At 49.0% G+C, this 27,411-nt stretch overlaps 1 protein-coding gene across 1 annotated transcript; it reads right to left on the reverse strand.

Annotated features, from left to right (window-relative positions):
• Positions 1–14,687: 14,687 nt before the first annotated feature.
• On the reverse strand, positions 14,688–24,669 carry LOC310668603 (large ribosomal subunit protein eL36). The gene is made up of 4 exons (XM_083422017.1): positions 24,607–24,669; positions 18,494–18,588; positions 15,678–15,812; positions 14,688–14,834 (listed from the first exon to the last, which is right to left on the reverse strand). Exons 2-4 carry the CDS (start codon positions 18,584–18,586, stop codon positions 14,745–14,747), a joined length of 318 nt encoding a protein of 105 aa, XP_083278143.1. The 5' UTR covers positions 18,587–18,588; positions 24,607–24,669; the 3' UTR covers positions 14,688–14,744.
• Between the last annotated feature and the right edge of the window lie 2,742 nt (positions 24,670–27,411).

Raw genomic sequence — 27,411 nt, forward strand, 5'->3', positions numbered from 1 at the left:
CTGGATGACCCTTGGGGTCCCTTCCAGCTAGATGCACCATTATATGATTCTTGGGAAAGGGCTTCAGAAAGAAGAAACAGGGGGGAAAGCACATTTCTTCCAGTTCGTCGTCTGCTGGCTCCTTTCCCACTTGATTCTTTCTTCCACTGCAATCTGGGCTGGACATATTCTAGGTCTGCTTCGACGTGGACCCCTCTATCCCTGCTTGCGGAATTAATCAATATTATTAATATTTCTTAGGTTTGAATTCCTGCTCTGAAAAGGAGGAGGAGGAGGAAGCTTTGCCTGACAAAGGGAGAAGAAGAAGTGGAGGAAAAAGTCAGCTGCAGGAATGAAGGTAAAAGGGGGAAAAATAGAAATAGAAATTACAACAACAATCTTTATTACAGTCCAGAGACCCAACAAATCATTACAAAGCAACACACAATTCATACAGCCTACCTCCAGGTTAAACAAGCATTTTCTTCAGAATATAGGGATCATTTGTTCTTGCAACCACCGATAAAAACTTTGCCACTGCTAATGTTCTAGCATTTCTCCGGTCTTCCAATAGGAACCTGACATAGTGAGCCTCTGATTTTCCCGGGAAAGGTACCAGCAAGGGTAGTATCAGTTCAGCCCCGGCCTGCTCATATTTTGCATAATCCAACAAAATATGTTTTATGGAATCGATGTCTTGAGCACACAAGCAAAGTCTGTCCTGGTAGGGAACTCCTCTCAACCTACCATCCAACACTGCAGAGGGGAAGACATTTAGTCTGGCTTTGGTGAACAGCCTTCGATCATTTGGTACTGTCAGGTTCTTAATGTAAGATGTTAACTTAAAGACGTGCCCATATTGTACTCCTACTGCCAGCAGACTACAGACTGCGTGTGATCGAGATCGCAAGTCACTGTGTGCATTATCCCATAATCTTTATTTTAACATCTTTAGGGTGCCTTCATAACCTAGGTAATACAGTTGGGGGGGTGATAGACCAATAGAGGTGGCTTTTTATGTGTGCCACACGAGGGCACTCTTTATTTTCCTATTGAGGTCTATTCCAGTATTGGCCACACGAGGGCACTGTTTATTTTCCTATTGAGGTCTATTCCAGTATTGGCCACACGAGGGCACTGTTTATTTTCCTATTGAGGTCTATTCCAGAAATAGCCACACGAGGGCACTGTTTATTTCCCTATTGAAGGCTATTCCTGTAATAGCCACACGAGGGCGCTGTTTATTTTCCTATTGAGGTCTATTCCAGTCTTGGCCACACGAGGGCACTGTTTATTTTCCTATTGAGGTCTATTCCAGTAATAGCCACACGAGGGCACTGTTTATTTTCCTATTGAGGTCTATTCCAGTAATAGCCACACGAGGGCGCTGTTTATTTTCCTATTGAGGTCTATTCCAGTCTTGGCCACACGAGGGCACTGTTTATTTTCCTATTGAGGTCTATTCCAGTCTTGGCCACACGAGGGCACTGTTTATTTTCCTATTGAGGTCTATTCCAGTAATAGCCACACGAGGGCACTGTTTATTTTCCTATTGAGGTCTATTCCAGTAATAGCCACACGAGGGCGCTGTTTATTTTCCTATTGAGGTCTATTCCAGTCTTGGCCACACGAGGGCACTGTTTATTTTCCTATTGAGGTCTATTCCAGGAATAGCCACACGAGGGCACTGTTTATTTTCCTATTGAGGTCTATTCCAGTAATAGCCACACGAGGGCACTGTTTATTTTCCTATTGAGGTCTATTCCAGTAATAGCCACACGAGGGCACTGTTTATTTTCCTATTGAGGTCTATTCCAGTATTGGCCACACGAGGGCACTGTTTATTTCCCTATTGAGGTCTATTCCAGGAATAGCCACACGAGGGCACTCTTTATTTTCCTATTGAGGTCTATTCCAGTATTGGCCACACGAGGGCACTGTTTATTTCCCTATTGAGGTCTATTCCGGTAATAGCCACACGAGGGCACTATTTATTTTCCTATTGAGGTCTATTCCGGTAATAGCCACACGAGGGCACTGTTTATTTCCCTATTGAAGTCTATTCCAGTCTTGGCCACACGAGGGCACTGTTTATTTTCCTATTGAGGTCTATTCCAGTAATAGCCACACGAGGGCACTGTTTATTTCCCTATTGAAGGCTATTCCAGTAATAGCCACACGAGGGCACTGTTTATTTCCCTATTGAAGTCTATTCCAGTCTTGGCCACACGAGGGCACTGTTTATTTTCCTATTCAGGTCTATTCCAGTATTAGCCACACGAGGGCACTGTTTATTTTCCTATTGAGGTCTATTCCAAGAATAGCCACACGAGGGCACTCTTTATTTCCCTATTGAGGTCTATTCCAGTAATGGCCACACGAGGGCACTCTTTATTTTCCTATCCATGTCTGTTCCAGTAATGGCCACAGCCTTAACCGTATAGTATTTTTATTTATTGGAATTGGGTCGCGGAAGCTCCCCTTGGCTACAGCAACACCAAAGTAACTGGCTGTGATGATAATAATAATAATTAATTTATTATTTATATAAAATAAAGTGCAGGTCTCCCTTGCTTTCCCCCTCAGGCCACCCTTAATGTATTGGAAACTGTACCTGAACAATGTATTGTGCAGATGAAGCACTGCTTTAAGCAGTTGTTTTCTAACCAGCTAATTCCTCCAGATCCCAATTCCTCCACTTTTTATTAAATGCAGTTTCCTTGTGGTTCCTTCACAGATTCCTGCCTTGTGGTGGGTTGGACTGGATGACCCTTGGGGTCCCTTCCAGCTAGATGCACCATTATATGATTCTTTGGAAAGGGCTTCAGAAAGAAGAAACAGGGGGGAAAGCACATTTCTTCCAGTTCGTCGTCTGCTGGCTCCTTTCCCACTTGATTCTTTCTTCCACTGCAATCTGGGCTGGACATATTCTAGGTCTGCTTCGACGTGGACCCCTCTATCCCTGCTTGCGGAATTAATCAACATTATTAATATTTCTTAGGTTTGAATTCCTGCTCTGAAAAGGAGGAGGAGGAGGAAGCTTTGCCTGACAAAGGGAGAAGAAGAGGTGGAGGAAAATGTCAGCTGCAGGAATGAAGGTAAAAGGGGGAAAAATAGAAATAGAAATTACAACAGCAATCTTTATTACAGTCCAGAGACCCAACAAATCATTACAAAGCAACACACAATTCATACAGCCTACCTCCAGGTTAAACAAGCATTTTCTTCAGAATATAGGGATCATTTGTTCTTGCAACCACCGATAAAAACTTTGCCACTGCTAATGTTCTAGCATTTCTCCGGTCTTCCAATAGGAACCTGACATAGTGAGCCTCTGATTTTCCCGGGAAAGGTACCAGCAAGGGTAGTATCAGTTCAGCCCCGGCCTGCTCATATTTTGCATAATCCAACAAAATATGTTTTATGGAATCGATGTCTTGAGCACACAAGCAAAGTCTGTCCTGGTAGGGAACTCCTCTCAACCTACCATCCAACACTGCAGAGGGGAAGACATTTAGTCTGGCTTTGGTGAACAGCCTTCGATCATTTGGTACTGTCAGGTTCTTAATGTAAGATGTTAACTTAAAGACGTGCCCATATTGTACTCCTACTGCCAGCGGACTACAGACTGCGTGTGATCGAGATCGCAAGTCACTGTGTGCATTATCCCATAATCTTTATTTTAACATCTTTTGGGTGCCTTCATAACCTAGGTAATACAGTTGGGGGGGGGGTGATAGACCAATAGAGGTGGCTTTTTATGTGTGCCACACGAGGGCACTCTTTATTTTCCTATTGAAGTCTATTCCAGTAATAGCCACACGAGGGCACTGTTTATTTTCCTATTGAAGTCTATTCCAGTCTTGGCCACACGAGGGCACTATTTATTTTCCTATTGAGGTCTATTCCAGTATTGGCCACACGAGGGCACTATTTATTTTCCTATTGAGGTCTATTCCAGTAATAGCCACACGAGGGCACTGTTTATTTTCCTATTGAGGTCTATTCCGGTAATAACCACACGAGGGCACTATTTATTTTCCTATTGAGGTCTATTCCAGTAATGGCCACACGAGGGCACTGTTTATTTTCCTATTGAGGTCTATTCCAGTAATGGCCACACGAGGGCACTGTTTATTTCCCTATTGAAGGCTATTCCTGTAATAGCCACACGAGGGCACTGTTTATTTCCCTATTGAAGGCTATTCCAGTCTTGGCCACACGAGGGCACTATTTATTTTCCTATTGAGGTCTATTCCAGTAATGGCCACACGAGGGCACTGTTTATTTTCCTATTGAGGTCTATTCCAGTAATGGCCACACGAGGGCACTGTTTATTTCCCTATTGAAGGCTATTCCTGTAATAGCCACACGAGGGCACTGTTTATTTCCCTATTGAAGGCTATTCCAGTCTTGGCCACACGAGGGCACTATTTATTTTCCTATTGAGGTCTATTCCAGTATTGGCCACACGAGGGCACTGTTTATTTTCCTATTGAGGTCTATTCCAGTAATGGCCACACGAGGGCACTGTTTATTTTCCTATTGAGGTCTATTCCAGTAATAGCCACACGAGGGCACTCTTTATTTTCCTATTGAAGTCTATTCCAGTAATGGCCACACGAGGGCACTGTTTATTTTCCTATTGAGGTCTATTCCAGGAATAGCCACACGAGGGCACTATTTATTTTCCTATTGAGGTCTATTCCAGTAATGGCCACACGAGGGCACTGTTTATTTTCCTATTGAGGTCTATTCCAGGAATAGCCACACGAGGGCACTCTTTATTTTCCTATTGAAGTCTATTCCAGTATTGGCCACACGAGGGCACTCTTTATTTTCCTATTGAAGTCTATTCCAGTAATAGCCACACGAGGGCACTGTTTATTTTCCTATTGAAGTCTATTCCAGTCTTGGCCACACGAGGGCACTGTTTATTTTCCTATTGAGGTCTATTCCAGTATTGGCCACACGAGGGCACTGTTTATTTCCCTATCCATGTCTGTTCCAGTAATAGCCACACGAGGGCACTGTTTATTTTCCTATTGAGGTCTATTCCAGAAATAGCCACACGAGGGCACTATTTATTTTCCTATTGAGGTCTATTCCAGTGTTGGCCACATGAGGGCACTGCTTATTTTCCTATTGAGGTCTATTCCAGTAATAGCCACACGAGGGCACTCTTTATTTTCCTATTGAGGTCTATTCCAGTAATAGCCACACGAGGGCACTCTTTATTTTCCTATTGAAGTCTATTCCAGTATTGGCCACACGAGGGCACTCTTTATTTTCCTATTGAAGTCTATTCCAGTATTGGCCACACGAGGGCACTCTTTATTTTCCTATTGAAGTCTATTCCAGTCTTGGCCACACGAGGGCACTGTTTATTTTCCTATTGAGGTCTATTCCAGTAATAGCCACACGAGGGCACTGTTTATTTTCCTATTGAGGTCTATTCCAGTAATAGCCACACGAGGGCACTCTTTATTTTCCTATTGAGGTCTATTCCAGTAATAGCCACACGAGGGCACTGTTTATTTTCCTATTGAAGTCTATTCCAGGAATAGCCACAGGAGGGCACTATTTATTTTCCTATTGAGGTCTATTCCAGTAATAGCCACACGAGGGCACTCTTTATTTTCCTATTGAGGTCTATTCCAGAAATAGCCACACGAGGGCACTGTTTATTTTCCTATTGAGGTCTATTCCAGTATTGGCCACACGAGGGCACTGTTTATTTCCCTATCCATGTCTGTTCCAGTAATAGCCACACGAGGGCACTATTTATTTTCCTATTGAGGTCTATTCCAGGAATAGCCACACGAGGGCACTGTTTATTTTCCTATTGAGGTCTATTCCAGTCTTGGCCACACGAGGGCACTGTTTATTTTCCTATTGAGGTCTATTCCAGTATTGGCCACACGAGGGCACTGTTTATTTCCCTATCCATGTCTGTTCCAGTAATAGCCACACGAGGGCACTGTTTATTTTCCTAATGAGGTCTATTCCAGTCTTGGCCACACGAGGGCACTCTTTATTTTCCTATTGAAGTCTATTCCAGTAATAGCCACACGAGGGCACTATTTATTTTCCTATTGAGGTCTATTCCAGGAATAGCCACACGAGGGCACTATTTATTTTCCTATTGAGGTCTATTCCAGGAATAGCCACACGAGGGCATTGTTTATTTCCCTATTGAAGTCTATTCCAGTAATAGCCACACGAGGGCATTGTTTATTTCCCTATTGAAGTCTATTCCAGTATTGGCCACACGAGGGCACTGTTTATTTCCCTATTGAAGTCTATTCCAGTCTTGGCCACACGAGGGAACTGTTTATTTTCCTATTGAGGTCTATTCCTGTAATAGCCACACGAGGGCACTATTTATTTTCCTATTGAGGTCTATTCCTGTAATAGCCACAGGAGGGCACTGTTTATTTCCCTATTGAAGTCTATTCCAGTAATAGCCACACGAGGGAACTGTTTATTTTCCTATTGAGGTCTATTCCTGTAATAGCCACACGAGGGCACTGTTTATTTTCCTATTGAGGTCTATTCCTGTAATAGCCACACGAGGGCACTGTTTATTTCCCTATTGAGGTCTATTCCAGTCTTGGCCACACGAGGGCACTATTTATTTTCCTATTGAGGTCTATTCCAGTAATAGCCACACGAGGGCACTGTTTATTTTCCTATTGAGGTCTATTCCAGTAATGGCCACACGAGGGCACTGTTTATTTTCCTATTGAGGTCTATTCCAGTAATAGCCACACGAGGGCACTGTTTATTTTCCTATTGAGGTCTATTCCTGTAATAGCCACACGAGGGCACTGTTTATTTTCCTATTGAAGTCTATTCCAGTAATAGCCACACGAGGGCACTATTTATTTTCCTATTGAGGTCTATTCCAGTATTGGCCACACGAGGGCACTGTTTATTTCCCTATTGAAGTCTATTCCAGTCTTGGCCACACGAGGGCACTGTTTATTTTCCTATTGAGGTCTATTCCAGGAATAGCCACACGAGGGCACTGTTTATTTTCCTATTGAGGTCTATTCCAGTAATAGCCACACGAGGGCACTGTTTATTTTCCTATTGAGGTCTATTCCAGTAATAGCCACACGAGGGCACTGTTTATTTTCCTATTGAGGTCTATTCCAGTAATAGCCACACGAAGTCGTATATGAAGGTTTGGTTTCGTATATGAAGTTCACAACCTATTGGGAGTTTTGTTAGGCAAACTAAACTTCTCTGTCCTTGGGTCCAGTGCACTTCCAATATGCAAACTTAATTCGTTCCGGAAGTCCGTTCTAAATCCAAAGTCATATTTGGAGCTTTTCTTTTTGTGTTTTTATTTCTGTGACTTTTTGGGGTTTTCTTTTTACTGTGACTTGTTCTTCATTTTATGAGACTGACTTGTGACTTTGTTTCTGTGACTTGTTTTTGTGACTGTGCGGAACCCAGTTCAGCTACTAACTGATTGATTGTGTGACTGCGGAAATGGATAAAAGCCCCCCATCCAAACAATGACCATCATCAGTGTACATAAGAAAAAAATAATAATTTTAATTTCTATCATCTACAAAGCCGCCTTATTTATTTTATAGTACAGTACATTGATTCTTGCTTTTGTTTTATGGCTCAATGGTCTCGTTAGATAGTAAAATTCATGTTCAGTTGCTGTCTTAGGGCTTGTTTTTAAAAGTCTGAAACGGATTAATCCGTTTTGCATTCCTTTCTATGGGAAAGCGCTCCTTGGTTTTGGAACAGACTTCTCGAACAGATTAAGTTTGAGAACCATGGTACCACTGTAAAGTTATTTTGAACATTTCCCCCCAATTCATTATATATCATTTCCCGGAATTCCTTTATCATTTTGCAATTCCACCACATACGACGAGAGTTTCCCTCATACGAAACATCTCAGTCGAGCCCAGAAGCTGCCCATGCGCAGAAAGAAACTTCCCACCGGTCTTTTTTCTGGGAACGAAGGACTCCTGCGGGAAAGAGGCAACCCTGCTCTTCTGACGTGCGCTTTTGTCCGTCCTCGCAGGGAGGCCGTGCTTCAGATGATGCAGGCGGGACAGAGGGTCGTCGACAACCCCATCTACCTGAGCGACATGGGGGCCGCGCTGACGGGGGCCGAGTCCCACGAGCTGCAGGACATCCTGGAAGAGACAAACGTAAGTGGGGAGGGACAAGGTCCCATCGCCGCTGTGAAAGTCCATGTTCTCTGCAGCGGTGGGCTTTTGGGTGAGCGATTTTCCCACCCCCCAAAAAGCTGAACAACTCTTGCCACTCCTCCCAACAGAAGCTTAACAGTTCTGGTCAGTCCTCCCCTCAAAAAGCCTGACAACTCTAGGCAATGACAATGGGGGGATCGCTGCCAGTTTTATTATCCTGGGAGTCGATCGCAGTCTCTAGAGAGCTAGACGTTCCTGCTCTAGATGAATCTGCCGGGTACTGAGGGCCTCTGCTGAGCACCTTTCCTTGGTAATTTCCAAGGCAACAGGATGACCAAGTACAACAATGCAGTATCAATGTAAAGTCTTTATATAATCTATACAGAACATTGAACAATATGAAAAACCAAATAAGCAGAATCTCAGAAATCTCTGAAAGTAAGTCTTATCAGTCTCTGAAAATCTTTGTAGACTGTGGAAGTCTCTGAAAGAAGGAATGGGTCAGATTCTTATCTGGTGAAAACAAGCCGTAAAGCTTTGTTTTATGATGTCCAGCGCGGCCGAAGTGGTCTGCAAAGAGACGTAGTGAACAGTGATTCCGGATATACCCACAGCAGACGGAACAGACGTGCTTCATAAACTGCAAATGAATTATTGAAACAATGACCTGCATGAGCTATAATGACAATTCAGTATGAAATATGAAATAAAACCAAAAGGGGTGCCTCAAAACTGGCATTGCGAATGCGTGAACGGAGGCAATTTGGAGGCGCCTCTTGTGGAAACATTTTGTTTCTCATAACCATTCTGACACGGATTTATTATTCACGGTATTGTGGGTGAATCAGAAAGCCATAAGTATTAGACAAGATTATGAAAGACAGCAAGAATCTCGGTTTATCTTTATGTTCAAAACCATTCATCCGGGAGGACTTAATTCTGAATTGGATCTCAATTGTTTTATTTGATTCTTTCCCTTCTGGCTGTTAAACTGTGCTGTGTCTTTAAGCTCAATCTCCTGCTGATGAGCCCCACCTGGGGTCGGCTTTTTAGGTTTCTAGCAACAGGCAGTCAGTAGCAGGGGCTGCAGAACTTTATGACCGCTGCTCCGTAGATGTGGTTGTTTTATAATTCCATTCTGGGGTATGTACTTTTGGTTTTATTTATATTTATATTATAGATTATACAAAGAATTTATATTGATATTGCATTGTTGTACTTGGATATCGTGTTGCCTTGGAAATTACTGATAATTGTTTGCAACACAGGGGTTTAGTTGTTTGTTTGTTTGGTTACTTACTGTCGCACCTTTCCTCGGTGGCAGCCGCATTGGGGGATTTGGGGGGGGGGGTTTGCTAAAAACCGCTTCAGTACTCCTCCCCCCCTTAATATTTTCCCAGGCGGGAAATATTTCAAGGCAGGTCTTTGGAAACTTAGTTGCAGGCGATGCTGGACACTTGGGCTGCTGTTTTAATTCCTGGCTCCAGATGGGCAGCACTATCGTTTTGCAAAGATAATTAATTTCATATAAAGCAGAGAACTGCTATAATGAGGATCCAGATGTGCTTGTGATTCATTCAAACTGTTGTTTTTTTAACTAGTAACGATTTCATTTTATAATGATGTGTTTAAAATGTCGGGCGCCTCCCTGAACGTTGGGAGAAAGGCGGGCTAGAAAAATACGAATCAGGAATTCTTGGACGTGACTCGCCCTCCCCTGAACCCCAAGGCTCTCTGGCCCCACGAAGAGACACACAGGGGAATTTCTTTCCTTTCCTCCCAGATTCCCAAGCGCCTCTAAAAAGCCCTCTCTCTGCTGAAGAAAGAGTATGAACTCAGCAAGCTCCAGCAACGTCTTGGGCGGGAGGTGAGCAGAAGGTCTCCTTGGAGGTATTTTGGGGCAGAACGAGGCAATAAGGATAAGGATAATTATTATTATTATTATTTCTACCCTGCCCATCTGGCTTGGTTTCCCCAGCCACTCTGGGCGGCTTCCAACAAAAGATCAGTAATTAAAGATGTCACTAAACAGAGCTGTCTTCAGATGTCTTCTAAAAGTCAGATAGTTGCTTATTTCCTTGGCATCTTGTGGGAGGGTGTTCCACAAGGCGGGTGCCACCACCAAGAAGGCCCTCTGCCTGGTTCCCTGTAACCTCACTTCTCGCAGGGAGGGAACCACCAGAAGGCACTCAGGAGGAGGACCCCGGTGTCCGGGGTGGAGACGCTCCTTCAGGTCTAATGGGCCGTTTAGGGCTTTCAAAGTCAGCACCAACCCTCTGTGCCCGCAAGGCCAGAGTGGCTCTGGTCTGGCTTTGTGGGTCTGCCCAGGTGCCCAGGCCCAACCGCCCTCTCCGCCTCGTGTGCCCCCCCCCCCCCCCGGTGCTCTTCATTTGCACGGCCAACGTGACGGAGACGATCCCGGAGCCCCTGCGGGACAGGATGGAGATGATCAACATCTCGGGCTACGTGGCGCAGGAGAAGCTGGCCATCGCGGAGGTGAGCCTTGGGCCTGGCAGCCCCCTAGCGCCGCCCCCCCCGGGCTCGGTCTGCGCCCCTCAAACCCTGAAAGCCCCAGCCAAGCAGCAGGGGTATTCGAACCCTGGTCTCGCAGGGCCTCGTCTTGAATTTGCTTAAAATAAATGAGCTTGGCTCTTGCGGAAAGGCGGTTTTGTCTGCGATGAGTTTAGGGAGAACAAGAAGCGAAATGCCCTTTTTTAAAAGAGCAACAGACAGAAGATAGGTGTTTTTTTATTAAAATGAAGGAGCCCGGCTCTTGCGGAAAGGCTGTTTCATCTGTGATGGGTTTAGGGAGTGAAATGGCCTTTTTAGCGGGCGCCAGGCTTAAGTCCGCTTCTGGGTTTAGCTTTTTGCAAGACCCACAAAAGAGGGCGGGAGGTGAGCTGCTCCTAAGAATTGGGCTTCTATAGAGAATGGTAGAATTGGAAGGGACTCCCAGAGCCCATTTAGTCCACCCCTACAATGCAAGGATCTCAACTCAGGGGGGTGGGAACAGCCCCAGACGCTGGGCATTCAGCACAACTCACTCTGGGATGGAGGGAAAATGAGGTTTCAATGAGGACCAGATCCCCCAGGCGCTGTTTATATCATCGGGCGTTCCTTTGTGACATCTACCACACTTTTCCGTGTATAAGCCAGGTTATTTTTCTGATAAATCAATGTCAAAAATTTGTAGCTGTCTCATACATGGGCAATGCAGAGTGGGGACAGGGGATTCTGTGAGCGGGAGATTGGCAGCGGTAAGTGACCATTGGCTTAGGCAGTGTTGGGCAGTTGGGTGAGCAATTTTCTGCCTCCCCCTAAAAAAAGCTCCAAAACTGTGGGCAATCACCCCCCAAATTTTCTAAATTTCAAGTCCCACAAAATAGGGGGCATCCTCTACACAGGGGCCTGCTCCTTAGGCTTGTGGAGATCGTGCTTTTGCTAATAAAGAGTTATCTCCAAGTTTGAACTGTGTGATGACTGACCAGCAGGCTCTGTGACACCTCCAGAGATGGATCGTAGGTTAGCGGTAGAGCATATAGTTTGCTTGCAAAAGGTGCTTGGGGACCAGGGCTGGGGAACTCCTTCTAGGTCTGAGGACGTGGGAGCCATGCGATGATTAGCAAATGTCTAGTCGTGCCATTTAGGCACACGGAGCACCAGTTTGGTAGAAAGCTTTAACAAAATCTTCAGGAGGCACACCAAATCTTCAAGAGGAGGAACAGTTCTTTGCCCAGTAGCTGTGTATGGTACCTCAGGTTAAGTACTTAATTTGTTCTGGAGGTCTGTTCTTAACCTGAAACTGTTCTTAACCTCAAGCACCACTTTAGCTAATGGGACCGGAGCACGATTTCTGTTCTCATCCTGAAGCAAAGTTCTTAACCCAAGGTACTATTTCTGGGTTAGCGGAGTCTGTAAGCTGAAGCGTATGTAACCTGAGCTACCACTGTATAGGGTTTTGTGTCATTTGTGGGGGTGCCAGGAGAGCGGGGTGAGGAACCTGCAGAAGCAGGTGGAGAAGGTGAGAGGGGACTCCCCCCCTTTGGTTGGTGGAGAAGGGGGGGGAACTGAGGCCGTGTGTCGCCCCCCCACCTCCCAAAACAAGGGCTCCAACCCCTCTCCCATTTGCTCGCTCAGGTGCTGCGGAAATCGGCGTACAAGATTGTCAGCGGGGAGGCAGAGAAGGTGGAGGTGACGCCCGAAAATCTCCAGGATTTTGTCGGGAAGCCCATCTTCACGGTGGACCGGATGTATGACGTGACCCCCCCTGGGGTGGTGATGGGGCTGGCCTGGACCGCCATGGGTGAGACTCCGAAACGCCTCTCTTTCTCTTTGGATAACTTTTTTATTAGTTTTCAATTACAATAATCCAATTCTGGCCTCATTGTATCAATGTCAAAATTAAAATACAATTCCCAATAAAGTGGTACCTTGGTTCTCCAACGCTGAAAACCAGGAAGTCCATTCCAAAACCAAGGAAAGGAATGCAGAACGGATTAATCCGTTCCAGACTTTTGAGAATCCCTAAGACAGCAATTGAACGTGGATTTTGCCCCCCAGCACGGGGCTTGAACCCGCAGCCCCGAGATTAAGAGGCTCAAGCTCCATACCAAATGAGCTGTCCTGGGACAGGAGCCAACAAGACCTCTGATGCCCTTTTAAAAGGTGTTTTTTGGGGGATGGCTGTTGGGTTGTTTTTGTTTTAGGTATTTTGTGGTTTTATAGCTTGATTTTATTCTGTGAACCACCCTGAGACTCCCAGGTAGAGGGCGGTAAAGGGGCCCCTGACCATTAGGTCCAGTAAATTCAATAAATGCTAAGTTGGTTCCTGCCCTGCCCCATTTTGCAGATGAAAACCTGTGTTTTAAGCTGGTTTTTAGCTTGTTGTCATTTTTGATTTCTTTTCAGCATGTTTAAAATACAGTGGTACCTTGGTTTACAAACTTAATCTGTTCCAGAAGTCCGTTATTAAAAGAAAAGCTTTTTTTAACCAAGGCATGCTTTCCCATAGCAGCGGGGAACTCAATTTACACTCAACAGGAAGCGGATCATGTTCTGCTTCCAAGGCAAAGTTCACAAACCAAAACACCTACTTTTGGGTTTGCAGCGTTCTTAATCCAAGTTGTTCATAAACTAAGCTGTTCTTAAACCAAGGCACCACTGTAGTTAACTTTCCTTGATTTTATTCTTTTGCAAACCGCTCTGAGGTTTTGGGTCATTGCCCTTTCCTCCAACCAAGTGGTGTAAATGCATTTTTGCTCAATTCCCACTAACGGTGCCTTTCTCATCGCCCTCCTAGGCCAAGCGAGCCGGGGTCTCCTGCATGATCCTCCCTCTGGAGAACAAGGACTTCTGCGACCTTGCCGACTTCATCACGGAAGGACTGGAAGTGCATTTCGTTGAGCACTACAAGGAGATCTTTGACATTGGTTTCCCAAAGCGCGATTCCCAGGGAGGAGCCTGAGCGCCTGGGCTCTCGCTGCCTTTGTTCCTCCTCACGCCGCTGCCGTGTCTGAGCTCCGGCCCCGGGTGGAAGAGATGGACTCAGCAGAGAGCGGGCCACCCTCCAATTATGCCTCCGTTGCCACGAGATGTGCTGCACACCAAACGATTTGAAATTTCCAGCGCAAATAAGTCCTGTGGAATGTGTTGAAACAGCAAAGGGCGGCGCAAGTAACTGCGGCAGACGGAAGTGGGGAAGAGTTGCTGCGGGTGTTTGTGTGGTCCCTGCCAGTTAAGAAATTGCACATCGCACGAAGACGGCCACTAGAGAGAAGTTTGCAGGGTAAGGCTATGCGGGGGAACCTCGGTTGTCAAACGTAGTCTGTTCTGGAAAACCGTCCGGGAACCAAAAATTGGCATCAACTGAGGCGCATTTGCCAGTCAGAAAAATCCATTTGGAAAAATGGAAGTCCGACTTCCAAAAATGGTTTGAAAGCAGAACCAAATTGTTCAGCTTCCCAAGCGTTTGACAACAGAGGTTCCAGCTTACGGTATTTTTCGCTCTGTAAGACACACTTTTTCCAACATAAGGTGCTGCGCAGCCTGAATTCAGCAGAGCGCAAGCTGCACAGCACCTTATGTTCTACTGGCTTCCCAGCGAAGCAGGATGAGGGGGCCTTTACGGACCCCTTCTGTCCCTCATCCCGCTTTGCTGGGAAGCCAGCTTTTCAGGTGGGGGGAGAAGGGATGGAGGGCAGCCCCTCAGTCCCTTCTCCCACCTCCTGGAAAAAAGCTAGCAAGAGCCACACAGTGGTTCTTGCTAGCTTTTCAGGCAGGGGGAGAAGGGATGGAGGGCAGCCCCTCAGTCCCTTCTCCCACCTCCTGGAAAAGCTAGCAAGAGCCACACAGTGGTTCTTGCTAGCTTTTCAGGCGGGGGGAGAAGGGATGGAGGGCAGCCCCTCAGTCCTTTCTCCCACCTTCTGGAAAAGCTAGCAAGAGCCACACAGTGGTTCTTGTTGGTGCGTCTTCTAGAGCGAAAAATATGGTAACCCCTCTTCAATCCCCACAGATGACGCTTCCAGATTTATTTCTTTGAAATAAGTTTATTGGGTGCTTTCTTTTGGGGGGAACAGGGAGCCGCTAGTCCTTCTTGGCGGCTGCTTTCCTCATGGCCGCCAGGACGTTGCTCAGCTCCTCCCTCTTCCTCTTGGCGCGGATGTGAGTGCCCACCTGCCGGAAGCAAAAAAGAAGCCATCAGACCTCAAGGGGGGGGGGGTCATAGTCTGAAAAGAGTACAAAGTTTGGGAGGCCCTGCTCTACACATTGTGTGCACTTACGGGGGCCACATGTACAGCCCCGCCCCCCGGAGGGAGGACTTGGGTGTGAGGTGCTACCTTGACACCAGCTTGGAAGTGCCTACTCCTCCCGCTTGCCTAAAGGGGCACTGCGCAGCTCTCCCTGTCTGCTGAAACCAGGAGAGTCTTGCTCTCCTGGTTTCAGCAAAAGGAACCCGCTGCGCTGCAAAGGCTTCAGGCGGCTATCCCTGGAGAGCGAGAGGCGTCAGTGCGCACCAACCCCTCTTACTCTCCAGAGAGAGCAACGTGAAGCCTCCAGAGTGTAGAGGGAGCGCTCCCTCTGCACGTTGGAGGCTTCGCGTTGCTTTCGCTGAAGCCAAGGAGCCTGCATTTGCTCCATAGGACGCACAAACATTTCCCCTTCCTTTTTTGAGGGGGGAAAGTGCGTCCTATAGAGCAAAAAATACAAGTATAAGCCGACTTTCTCAGCACATTTTTATGCTGAAAAAGCCACCCTCTGCTTATACTCGAGTGAGGCGGAAGGACGAGTAGCCCGAAAGGAGCCCTGTCCCACCTCTTGCAAGGGCAGGCAAGGAGGAGGAACTGCTCCTTTCGGGCTGCTTGTTCTTCCACCACCACCAGGTTTGTGGTGAACTGGCTTATACTCGAGTCAAGTTTCCCCAGTTTTCTGTTCTAAAAGTAGGTGGGTCAAGCTTCGACTCGAGTATAACCCTGCAGCTCCCCCCTCCTGGCCCGTGCCCAGTTTCAGAGCACTCACCCTTTTCTTGATGAACTTCAGAGCTCGCTTGTCCTTGGAGACCTTGAGAAGCTCCATCGCGCGCCTCTCGTAGGGGGCGAAGCCGCACACTTCCCGGATCATGTCGCGGACAAACTTGGTGTGTTTGGTCAGCCGCTGGAAGAGAAGAAATACAAGAATTAAAGCAAGACAGTGGGGAAAAATAATTGTTTCTGGTGTTTTTTTGCCCTGTTGAGTTTAAGTCAAGCTGGCAGAGCACAACTCTTCATCACACACACATATATATACCTCCTGCAAAAGCCAGGGATAGCCCCATGTAGCCTTGACCTCAGGGCAGCAGGATGAAGGCTCCCTGAAGAGGCTTCACACAGCTAAGCCAGAAGCTAGAGCAGCAAGAGGGAGCGCTGCAAAGTGATCCCTCTTGCTGTTCTGGCTTCTGGGATAGCCACGCAGCCTGCATTCGCTCCCTAAGACGCACACACATTTCCCCTTATACACACACCGTATTTTTCGCTCCATGAGACGCACCTAGTTTTTAGAGGAGGAAAGCAAGGGGGGGGGGGGATTCTGCACAGAGCCTGTAAGCGGCTCTTGCTTTAAACCCTGTGCTAGCTGCACAGAGCCTCTGGTTCTGCTGGCTTCCCAGCAAAGCGGGATGAGGGACGAAAGGGAGTGCTGAGCAGAGCCTGGCAGTGGCTCTTGCTGGCTTTTCCGGGAGGTGGGAGAAAGGATTGACGGGCTGCCCTTCTCCCTCCTCGGGGAAAGCCAGCAAGAACCGTATTTTTTGCTCCATAAGACGCACTTTCCCCCACCTAAAACGGAAGGGGAAATGTGTGTGCGTCTTATGGAGCAAAAATACAGTACATACATATATGCGCGCGCGCACACCGTGGAACCTCAGTTTTGGAACATAATCCATTCCAGAAGACCGTTCTGAAAGCGGAAGCCTCAACACAACAGGGAAACTCAAAGTGGAAGCCACAAAGCACATTTAGCTTCCAAAACATACGACAATGGAGACATTCGACAACCAAGGTTCCACTGTCTATATCATTTGTTTTAACTCTCATGTTTTACAATTCAAAATACTCCTTTTAACATACTTAAGATATTGAGGACTTCCTTTATGTATCACAAACCCCTGCATATTTCACAAAAACTAAACATTCAGTATTCAATCATTGCATCCATCAAAGCTTATTTACACTGCTGAATTTATCAACGCTGCCAACGTTTTCGGTATTTTTTGTTCTATAGGACGCACTTTTTCCCCTCCAAAAATTAAGGGGATAGCTGGCTGATGCCTGATGCGTTGCTTTCGCTGAAGCCTGGAGAGCGAGGGGGTCGGTGCACACCAATCCCTCTTGCTTTCCAGGCTTCGCTTCACTGGAGAGGCGCTGTACAGTTTTCCCTCTCTGCGCAGCGCCCCTTCAGGGGAAATGGAAGGGGCTCCGTTTCTCCTGCCGCTTCGCTGAAGGGGCGCTGAGCAGACAGGGGGAGAATTTTTTTTTTCCTGTTCTCCCCCTCTAAAACAAGGTGCGTCCTATAGAGCGAAAAATACAATATTTTTAGCATTTATCCTGAGAGCAATGGGAAGCGCTGCAGCCACTGTGGACAGAGGGCCGGGTGGGCAACTTGGTTTAAGGCTTCTATTCAACTGGGCCTTTGTTCAGAGTCATGAAGACTAGAACACCAGTTTGTTTTAAGTCTCTGGAGGCACACACATTAAATTTTCTGTTTAGCAATTTGAAATACTCATTTTAACGTCCTTCAAAGACTTCCCTCCTGCTCTTTCCATGGTTCGTTTTGCACATCATAAATTCCTGCCCATTTTACATAAACTAAACCATTCGGTATTCCATGATTGCATCCACCAAGCTTACCTACACTGTTGAATTTATCTTAATGCTGCAAGCGTTTTCAAGTATACACAGTTTCCCCTATAAATTCATTAAATGTCTTCCAATCTCCTCTAAACCTACCGTATTTTTCGATCTATAAGACGCACCAGATCACAAGACGCACTTAGTTTTTGGAGGAGGAAAACAAGAAAAAAAATATTCTGAATCTCAGAAGCCAGAACAGCAAGAGGGATCGCTACACAGTGAAAGCAGCAATCCCTCTTGCTGTTCTGGCTTCTGCATTCGCTCCATAAGACGCACACACATTTCCCCTTACTTTTTAGGAGAGAAAAAGTGAGTCTTATAGAGCAAAAAATACGGTAAGTTCTTATTGCTCTCTCAGTCTGCAAGCTGCGAATATTCTGTCAGCTTAAGCGGCATTGTTTCTCAAACTTGGGGGTCCCCAGCCGTTGCCGGACTACAACTCCCATCGTTCCGATCTAGCAGGACCGGTGGGCAGGGGATGATGGGGGTTAAATAAATAATATAAATAAATAAATTTTATTTGTATCCTGCTCTCCCCAGCCAAAGCCAGGCTCAGAGTGGCTAACATCATATAAGTAAGACAATATGCAGAATACAATATACAATATGCAAATAAAATAGCAAATAAAACAATATAGAATAATAACTATCAGCATTTCAAAATGTAGTCTATAACAGCTGGGGACCCCAAGTCTGAGGAAACACTTGCCTGGCAGTTGCAGATCCTCTACAGCAGGCACCCCCAAAATTGCCCCTCTGGATGTTTTGGGACTACAACTCCCATCATCCCTAGCTAACAGGACCAGTCAGTGGTCAGGGATGATGGGAACTGGAGTCCCAGAACATCCAGAGGGCTGAGTTTGGGGGTGTCTGCTTTACAGGATCCCAGACGAGTTGGAGAGAGTGAGAGCCCAGCAACCCACCCCCCTTTTCCCCTGACCCCAAACTCACCCCACGGCGTCGGCACTGGCGTGGCTTCACCACGTTCTTGGTCACCTTGTGGCCCTTGTTCAGGCCCACGGCCATCGGGTAGCGGATTGCCATGGCTAGAGAGAGAAAGAAAGGTTGTTATTACCACATCTACACTCACCGCACAACAACCCTGTGAGGCAGGAGAGGCCAAGGCCACCCTTTGGGGCTGAGCAAGGATTTGAAGGTGGCTCTGATTGCATTCTCCAAATGAGGGCAGCCACAGTTACGGACAGTTAACCTGTGGAACTCCTTGCCACAGGAGCCAGTGATGGCTGTAGCCTTGGGTGGCTTCCAAAGAGGATTATTGAAATTATTTATTGGATTTATATATCGCCCTATACCCGGGGGGTCTTCGGGCAGAATAAAATCAAGATCTAAAACCGCAAAATACATAATAAAAATACATTAGACACATTCAGAGAGGAAGAGGCGGTGAGCAATGATGGCTCCTAGCTGTGCGGCTGAATAATACCAGAAGCCACGGCGAGGAAGCGTTTCTCAAACAAGGATTCTTGTCTGACTACAACTTCCATCTCATCTTTAGCCAGCAGGACCAGTGGTCAGCGACCGACCGACCAACTCCAAATCTTTTATTATGGCCACAGCAAAGCATGAAAGCGCACAGAACATGACTATCAAACCTTCAGTGGCACTTGTGTCAATCCTAGCAGCACAAGACCTGGCCACTGAACATGTCAGAGTTCAGGGATGATAGGATTTGTAGTCCAACAGTCGCGGGGAACCCCCGTTTGAGAAGCATGGCTTTGGGGCAACTGGGTGACCCTTTGGACTAGATTTTATCTGTGCCTTTCCCCTCTCGTCCCCTTTTAAATCCATCTAGGCCTGCGACACCCCCATGCATTGTGGCAAGGAGTTCCATAGGGCATAGTCATTTCTTCCTCTTTATCCCCCCCCCCATTATTTGATTTTCCACATTAAAATTTACAATCACACCACAACATACTATATAAAAAGAAGATTCCCAAGAATCTCCCGGACTTCTCTCCTCCCTTTTGGGGGTCTTATTGTTAACTCTTTCCTTCTGCATCTTTTACAACAATCCAAATTTTTATATCTCCCTTACAGTGGCGGGGGGGGCAGTATTTGATCCCCTGCTAAATTTGCCCGTTTGCCCCCTGACAAAGGAATGACCAGTCCATAATTTTAATGGTAGGTTTGCTGTAGCCGGGAGAGACAAAATAACAACAGGAAAATCCCCAGAAACCCAGAAGACAAAAGTCACAGGTGGATGTGCATTATAATGCGTGAAATAAATATTTGATCCCCTATCAACCAGTATCTTCACTGTATGTAACGAGCTGAGATTAGAAGCACCTGCCGTAAGGGAGAGGTTTTGCCCGTCATCCCAGCTCCTTACAGTACCAAAAGACACCTGTCAACAGAAGCAAGCAATCATACCAGGGCATTGAAAATGGGTAAAAAATGACCCAAAACACACGGCCAAGGCATCAAAGGAGTGGCTCAAGAAGAAGCACATTAAGGTCCTGGAGTGGCCTAGCCAGTCTCTGGACCTTAATCCCTTCAAAAATCTGTGGAGGGAGGTGAAGGTTTCGAGTAGCTACACATCAGCCTCGAAATCTTACTGACTTGGAGAGGATCTGCAAAGAGGAGTGGGACAAAACGCCCCCTGGGATGTGTGCAAACCTGGGGGCCGCCTACAAGAAACGCCTGAAATTGCCAACAAGGGTTTTGCCACCAAGTACTAAGTCATCTTTTGCAAAGGGATCAAATACACCAGAAAAGATAACTATAATAAAAATAATAAAATATTGTTTGTTTGCACCACCACCCCCGTTATAAGAATTCTAAGGTCTCAAATGTAGAATAAAACGTTCATAAATGTACCAGGCAAACACCTAAGTATATAAAGCACGTGTACAGGAGAGCAATCCGGAAGCTATTTGGACTCTCCCAAATTGGCCCCAAATCTTTCTCTGCAAGGAGGAAGGAAATGGGAACAATAATAATTGTCTTTCCATTTGGACTGTAGGGGCTCACACTTCCCTTTCAAAATACAGCCTGGCAAGTATCTGTTAAACTGAGCAAACTACCAAGATGCGCAAGAGATTCAGGAACTAAGTATTGACCATCTCCAAGGAATGGCCAGGCTACCCAGAAAATTCAACTGAGTAAGGCATAATTACCGTATTTTTCGCTCTATAGGACGCACTTTTTCCCCTCCAAAAATGAAGGGGAAATGTGTGTGCGTCCTATGGAGCGAATGCAGGCTTTCGCTGAAGCCTGGAGAGCGAGAGGGGTCTGTGCGCACTGACCCCTCTCCCTCTCCAGGCTTCAGGAAGCTATCCGCAAGCCCTGGGAGCCCGCGGGAGTTCCCCCGAGCTCCCCCGGCTTGCACAGAGCTGCCTGCACCTCGAAGCCCGGACGTGCTGAGCAGTCGCGCCGGGGCTTCGGGTAGCTGTGCGCAAGGCGCGGGAGGGCTCCCCCGGCTTGCGCAGAGCTGTCTCTTATCCCGAAGCCCCGGCGCGCTGAGCAGTCGCGCCGGGGCTTCGGGTGGCTGTGTGCAAGCCGCGGGAGGGCTCCCCCAGCTTGCGCAGAGCTGTCTCTTATCCCGAAGCCCCGGCGTGCTGAGCAGTCGCGCCGGGGCTTCGGGTAGCTGTGCGCAAGCCGCGGGAGGGCTCCCCCGGCTTGCGCAGAGCTGTCTCTTATCCCGAAGCCCCGGCGCGCTGAGCAGTCGCGCCGGGGCTTCGGGTGGCTGTGTGCAAGCCGCGGGAGGGCTCCCCCAGCTTGCGCAGAGCTGTCTCTTATCCCGAAGCCCCGGCGCGCTGAGCAGTCGCACCGGGGCTTTGGGTGGCTGTGCGCAAGCCGGGGGAGGGCTCCCCCGGCTTGCGCAGAGCTGTCTCTTATCCGCGGCTTGCGGAGAGTTGCCTGTTCTGTGGGCTGGGGAAGCTCGAGCTTCCCCCGCCCCAGCCCCGCGCCTGGGGGGGAAATCTCCAGCTTCGCTGAAGGGCGCTGTGCCTTCTCCCTTTCTGCGCAGCGCCTTTCCTGCGAAGGAGAAGTGCTGCTCAGAGAGAGAGAGAGAAGGCGCAGCGCCCCTTGAGCGACGCGCCTGTCGTGCGAAGCCGGAGGAGGAACAGAAGGGACTCCTTCTTTCCTTCTCCAGCTTCGCTGAAGGGCGCTGTGCCTTCTCCCTCTCTGCGCAGCGCCTTTCCTGTGAAGGAGAAGCGCTGCGCAGAGAGAGAGAGAAGGCGCAGTGCCCCTTCAGCGATGCGTCTGTCCTGGCTTCTGCTTTAGCCCTGCGCAGCCTCTTTGGGCAGGGGGAGCCTTCATCCTGCTGCCCTGAAGAGGCTTGGCACGGTTACCCCAGAAGCCAGAACAGTCACACGGTATCCCAGAAGCCAGATCCCTCTTGCTCTTCTGGCTTCTGGGGTTCAGAATATTTTTTTCTTGTTTTCCGCCTCCCAAAACTAGGTGCGCCCTATGGTCCGGTGCGCCCTATGGTGCGAAAAATACGGTACCATTATTTAAAACGTCTGGGATTACAGGCAAGAGCTTGCAGCAGGTGCTTCTAATCTCAGCTCGTTACAGACAGAGAAGAGACCAGATCAAATATTTATTTCACTCATTATAATGCACATCCATATCTGACTTTTGTCTTCTGGGTTTCTGCGAGGGACAGAAAAACAGGAATTCTAATGAGTGAAATAAGTATTTGATCCCCTCTCAACCAGCCAGGTGTCAGGCTACCTGGTATCTTCACTGCAGGTAATGAGCTGAGATCAGAAGCACCTTCTGTGAGGGAGAGATCTTACCTGTCATCCCAGTTCCTTATAGTACCAAAAGACACCTGTCAACAGAAGCAAGCAATCCAGCAGATTCCAAAACAGCCACCATGACCAAGAGCTGTCCAAGGATGTCAGGGACAAAACTAGACCCGCCCAAGGCTGGACTGGCCTACAAGGCTACAGCTACAATAAACCTACCATTAAAATTATGGACTGGTCATTTCTTCGTCAGGGGGGCAAACAGGCAAATTTAGAAGGGGATCAAAGACTGTAACTGTTTATTTCCTTTAATAAAGGTCGTTTCCTAGCAGCTTTGTTTCTCAATAATATTATCTTATTTTATTATTTATTGAATTTATATACCGCCCTATAAATGGGGGGGGGGGCCCCCTCAGGCCGGTTCGCATGATGAAATCAAGATATTATAAAACCACAAAACACATAAATAAAAAAACAACAACCCAAAAAAACTATTTTAAAAGGCCTCTTGTTATTTTCTCCTACAGAAAGGGAACCCGCTTAAGGGCTCTATATGGGGCTCTCTAGTATTTCACTCATTAGAATGAAAAGTCAATCTCTGACTTTTGTCTTCTGGGGTTTTTCCTGTTGCTATTCCATCTCTCCCACCTACAATAAACCTACCATTAAAATTATGGACTGGTCAATTTTTCGTCAGGGGGCAAACAGGAACAGTTTGCAATGGGATGGGATATATATGGAGTCTACATAAAAGAACATTGCCAAAAGACCAATCCATTGGTTGAGCTTCAATGTGCAATGAGGCTATTTTTATAAGATAAAACTGGCAGTAAGTCAAATAACATGGAGAAGCTAAAGTCTAAGCGGGTATTTAAGGAATTTGATTCGGGAACAAAAGGAGAAGATCGGAAGCCTTGTAAAACTCTTAATCACAAATGTATACACAAAGCAAGGAATAATAATAATAATAATAATAATTTATTATTTCTACCCCGCCCACCTGGCTGGGCTTCCCCCGCCACTCTGGGCAGTTTCCAGAAAAATATTAAAATACTGTACACATCAAACCTTAAAAGCTTCCCTAAACAGGGCTGCCTTCAGATGTCTTCTAAAAGGATGAATAATTGCTTATTTCTTTATTTCTCACTTTGCCTATTGTACTTTTCTGCTATAAAGTTTTCAACCAATAAAGCATATATTTTTTTAAAAAATGAGCTGTTCACGGTGGTTTATTTAAGATAAACTTTGCCCCAGTTCCTTATTAATAAGTTTTGGCCCTGCGGATTTCTGCTTTTTCGGGTCCTTTGGGCCCTTTCGGCGTCATCCGCCCCCCATTTCCCATCATGCTCCGGGGCCCCGCTCGGCCTCCCTGGCCTAGTGGGGGGTCTCCATTGCGCCCAGCCTGGCCCTGGAAGGGGCGCCCCATGGGGAGCCGCCTCCCTCCGTCCCGCCTCCCCCGGGCCCCCCTCCGCCTCGCCCGCCGCCCCGCCACGGAGGATGGCCGCGGATTCCGCCTCGCCGCCCGGCCGGAGCTCACCTGCTCACCTGGCCTAGTGGGGTCTCCATGGCGCCCAGCCTGGCCCTGGAAGGGGCGCCCCATGGGGAGCCGCCTCCCTCCGTCCCGCCTCGGCCGGGGCCCCCTCGCCTCCCCCGGGCCCCCCTCCGCCTCGCCCGCCGCCCCGCCACGGAGGATGGCCGCGGATTCCGCCTCGCCGCCCGGCCGGAGCTCACCTGCTGCCGGGGCCCCGCTCTGCCTCCCTGGCCTAGTGGGGTCTCCATGGGGCTCAGCCTGGCCCTGGAAGGGGCGCCCATAGGGAGCCGCCTCCCTCCGTCCCGCCTCGGCCGGGGCCCCCTCGCCTCCCCCGGGCCCCCCTCCGCCTCGCCCGCCGCCCCGCCACGGAGGATGGCCGCGGATTCCGCCTCGCCGCCCCGCCGGAGCTCACCTGCTCACCTGGCCTAGTGGGGTCTCCATGGCGCCCAGCCTGGCCCTGGAAGGGGCGCCCCATGGGGAGCCGCCTCCCTCCGTCCCGCCTCGGCCGGGGCCCCCTCGCCTCCCCCGGGCCCCCCTCCGCCTCGCCCGCCGCCCCGCCACGGAGGATGGCCGCGGATTCCGCCTCGCCGCCCGGCCGGAGCTCACCTGCTGCCGGGGCCCCGCTCTGCCTCCCTGGCCTAGTGGGGTCTCCATGGGGCTCAGCCTGGCCCTGGAAGGGGCGCCCATAGGGAGCCGCCTCCCTCCGTCCCGCCTCGGCCGGGGCCCCCTCGCCTCCCCCGGGCCCCCCTCCGCCTCGCCCGCCGCCCCGCCACGGAGGATGGCCGCGGATTCCGCCTCGCCGCCCCGCCGGAGCTCACCTGCTGCCGCTGCTGCTCCCTCCAGGTCCCGCCGGGCAAAGGAACGCCGGAAGTGGAGGCGGCGGCTATGTGCGCTTGCGCGACCCAGCCCCGCCGGAAAGGGCGGAAACCATAGAGACGCCGCTTCCCAGAGAGGCCGTGTCCTGACCCGGAAGTTTTCATTCCCGCCTCGGACACAGCGATGGCGGCGGCGGTGATGCCGGTTCCCCGCGCGGAGCTGAAGCATCATATCCCATCCGTGTCAATCTGGGGACCTTTGGGCGCCTCGGCTGTCCCCTGTCGGAGGCAGCATACTGGGCAATGGGCAGGACTGGGGCGCTGGGCATCCGGACTGGGCACAGAGGGGCCAGATGAAGACCGGGGCAGCCGCTCTCTGCTCCCCCCCATCCCATTCCCCGATAAACTGCTTGACCCACCTAGTTTTAGAACAAAAAACTGGGAAAACTTGCCTCGAGTAGAAGCCAGTTCACCACAAACCTGGGGGTGGTGGAAGAACAAGCAGCCGAAAAGGAGCAGTTCCTCCTCCTTGCCTGCCCTTGCAAGAGGTGGGTCAGGGCTCCTTTCGGGCTGCTCGTCCTGCCGCCTCACTCGAGTATAAGCAGAGGGTGGCTTTTTCAGCATAAAAAATGTGCTGAGAAAGTCAGCTTATACTTGAGTATACTCTATTTTTCGCTCTATAGGACGGCACTTCCCCTCCAAAAATGAAGGGGAAATGTTTGTGCGTCCTATGGAGCGAATGCAGGCTCCTTGGCTTCAGCGAAAGCAACGCGAAGCCTCCAACGTGCAGAGGGAGCGCTCCACGTTGCTATCACTGGAGAGAGAGAGGGGTTGGTGCGCACTGACCCCTCTCGCTCTCCAGGCTTCAGGGATAGGCGCCTGAAGCTTTTGGAGCACAGCACAAGTTCCCGCTGCACTCTGCAGGCTTCAGGTTCCTTTTGCTGAAGCCAGGAGAGCAAGACTCTCCTGGCTTCAGCAGAGAGGGAGAGCTGCGCAGCGCCCCTTCAGCCAAGCGGGAGGAGAAATGGAAGGGGGGCTCCATTTCTCCTGCTGCACGGGCGCTGAGCAGAGAGCAGCACCTCACACCCAAGTCCTCCCTCCAGCCTTTATCCGGGGGGCGGGCTGTATGTGTGCCCCCCCTAAGTGCACACAATGTGTAGAACAGGGCCTCCGAAAGTTGGACTCTTTTCAGACTACAATTCTCATCATCCCTTCTGGCTTAGGGGTGATGGGAGTTTGCAGGGTTGGATCCCCCCCCCTCTAGGGGTCTGATGGCTTCTTTTTTGCTTCCGGCAGGTGGGCACTCACATCCGCGCCAAGAGGAAGAGGGAGGAGCTGAGCAACGTCCTGGCGGCCATGAGGAAAGCAGCCGCCAAGAAGGACTAGCGCCTCCCTGTTCCCCCCAAAAGAAAGCACCCAATAAACTTATTTCAAAGAAATAAATCCGGAAGCGTCATCTGTGGGGATGGAGGAGGGGTGTTACCATATTTTTCGCTCTAGAACAACCACAAAATAACCACTGAACCTTAACATTTAAAGGAACCGTTCAGCGCCTCTGTGACGCTTTCCGCCTTCTTGTTCCCGCTCTGCAGGGTCGACGGCGACACGAAGCACTGCGTCATCTACAAGACGGCCACGGGTTTTGGTTTTGCAGAGCCCTACAACCTCTATGCCTCGCTCAAGGAGCTGGTCCTACACTATAAACACACCTCTCTGGTGCAACACAACGACTCGCTCAACGTTACCTTGGCGTACCCCATTTTCCCCCTGCCCCCCAGAAGAAGACCGGGGCAGCCGGGTTGGGGGGCTCCACCCTCCCGTCCCCTCCCCGAAAAACTGCCCCTTTCCCCCTCTCCATACCCCCTCTCCCTTACGCCCCCAAACCCCAATATATATATATATAATCTCAATTACTTTCCTTTGCAGCCGCATTCGGGGGCTGTTTTCCTTTCCAACCTTTCCCTTTCTTTTTGGTGCTAGGAATGCTTTCTCCACTTGGGGGGGGCAGCGACTTTCCTAAAGTTTTTTGAGGTCCCCCCTCCTAAAAAAACACCCAGCGTTCCTTATCTGTGAAAAACGGGCATAGATCTTGGTTTTTTTGGCAGAGACAAACCTTGGTACTCGCTGTTCCCATGGGGACAGTTCGGCTCTTTTTGTTTCGCAGGGGGGCGATCCTATTTTTAGTTTTATTTTTTACGCCGCTCCCCAGCCCTCCGCACTTGGGCCGCCCCCCCCAGCCAAACGGCGTTGGGTCTCCTATGCAGAATTATGTTTCGTTTCTTCTTAAATATGCAAAAAAAAAAGAGAGAGAGAGAGGAAAACAAAACCGTATTGCAGCCAGCTCTGGTGTGTGGCTCCTATCTCTCAAGTTATTTTACCAGCTGCTGGGCAGGGAAATAGATCCTAACCCCCCCTTCCCCCCCAAAAAAATTGCCACTGGCTTCCGTGTCTCGGTTTGCCACGGTTGTAAAATGGGCGCAGGTTTTGCGTCCCCCGTGAGGCTTCCTTTTCCTGTGCCAGGAAAAAGTCTGGGGCGTTCTTGGGGTCCTCAGAGCCCCCCTTTCTCCTCTTTACGCGTAAAGCCATTTGTTGCCCCCCCCACCAAGCTAAGAGGGGCGGATAATGGGGGTAACAGGAACAAGCCAATCTCTCTCCTTCCTAAAATTGGGGTTCCCCTTTGCACACCCCACGTGTGCCTGCTCTCTGAACCCCAAACCCTGGAGCGGGTAGTCTTGCAAAATCCTTTTTTCCTCCCCCCCAAAAAAGAGCCATTTGAACACTACAAATCTCCCTTCCTCTTGCGTAACA

This window comes from Podarcis tiliguerta (assembly GCF_965153285.1).
Source record: "Podarcis tiliguerta genome assembly, chromosome: 18".
In the NCBI taxonomy this organism is placed as follows: domain Eukaryota; kingdom Metazoa; phylum Chordata; class Lepidosauria; order Squamata; family Lacertidae; genus Podarcis; species Podarcis tiliguerta.

Bases quoted from the DNA above. Each gene is read 5' to 3' on its own strand.
- LOC310668603 (XM_083422017.1), bottom strand. From the start codon at position 18,586: ATGGCAATCCGCTACCCGATGGCCGTGGGCCTGAACAAGGGCCACAAG. The intron at 15,813-18,493 runs GTGAGTTTGGGG...CTTCTCTTCCAG, and splicing joins GCCAGTGCCGACGCCGTGGG to CGGCTGACCAAACACACCAA. The intron at 14,835-15,677 runs GTGAGTGCTCTG...TGCTTCCGGCAG, and splicing joins TGAAGTTCATCAAGAAAAGG to GTGGGCACTCACATCCGCGC.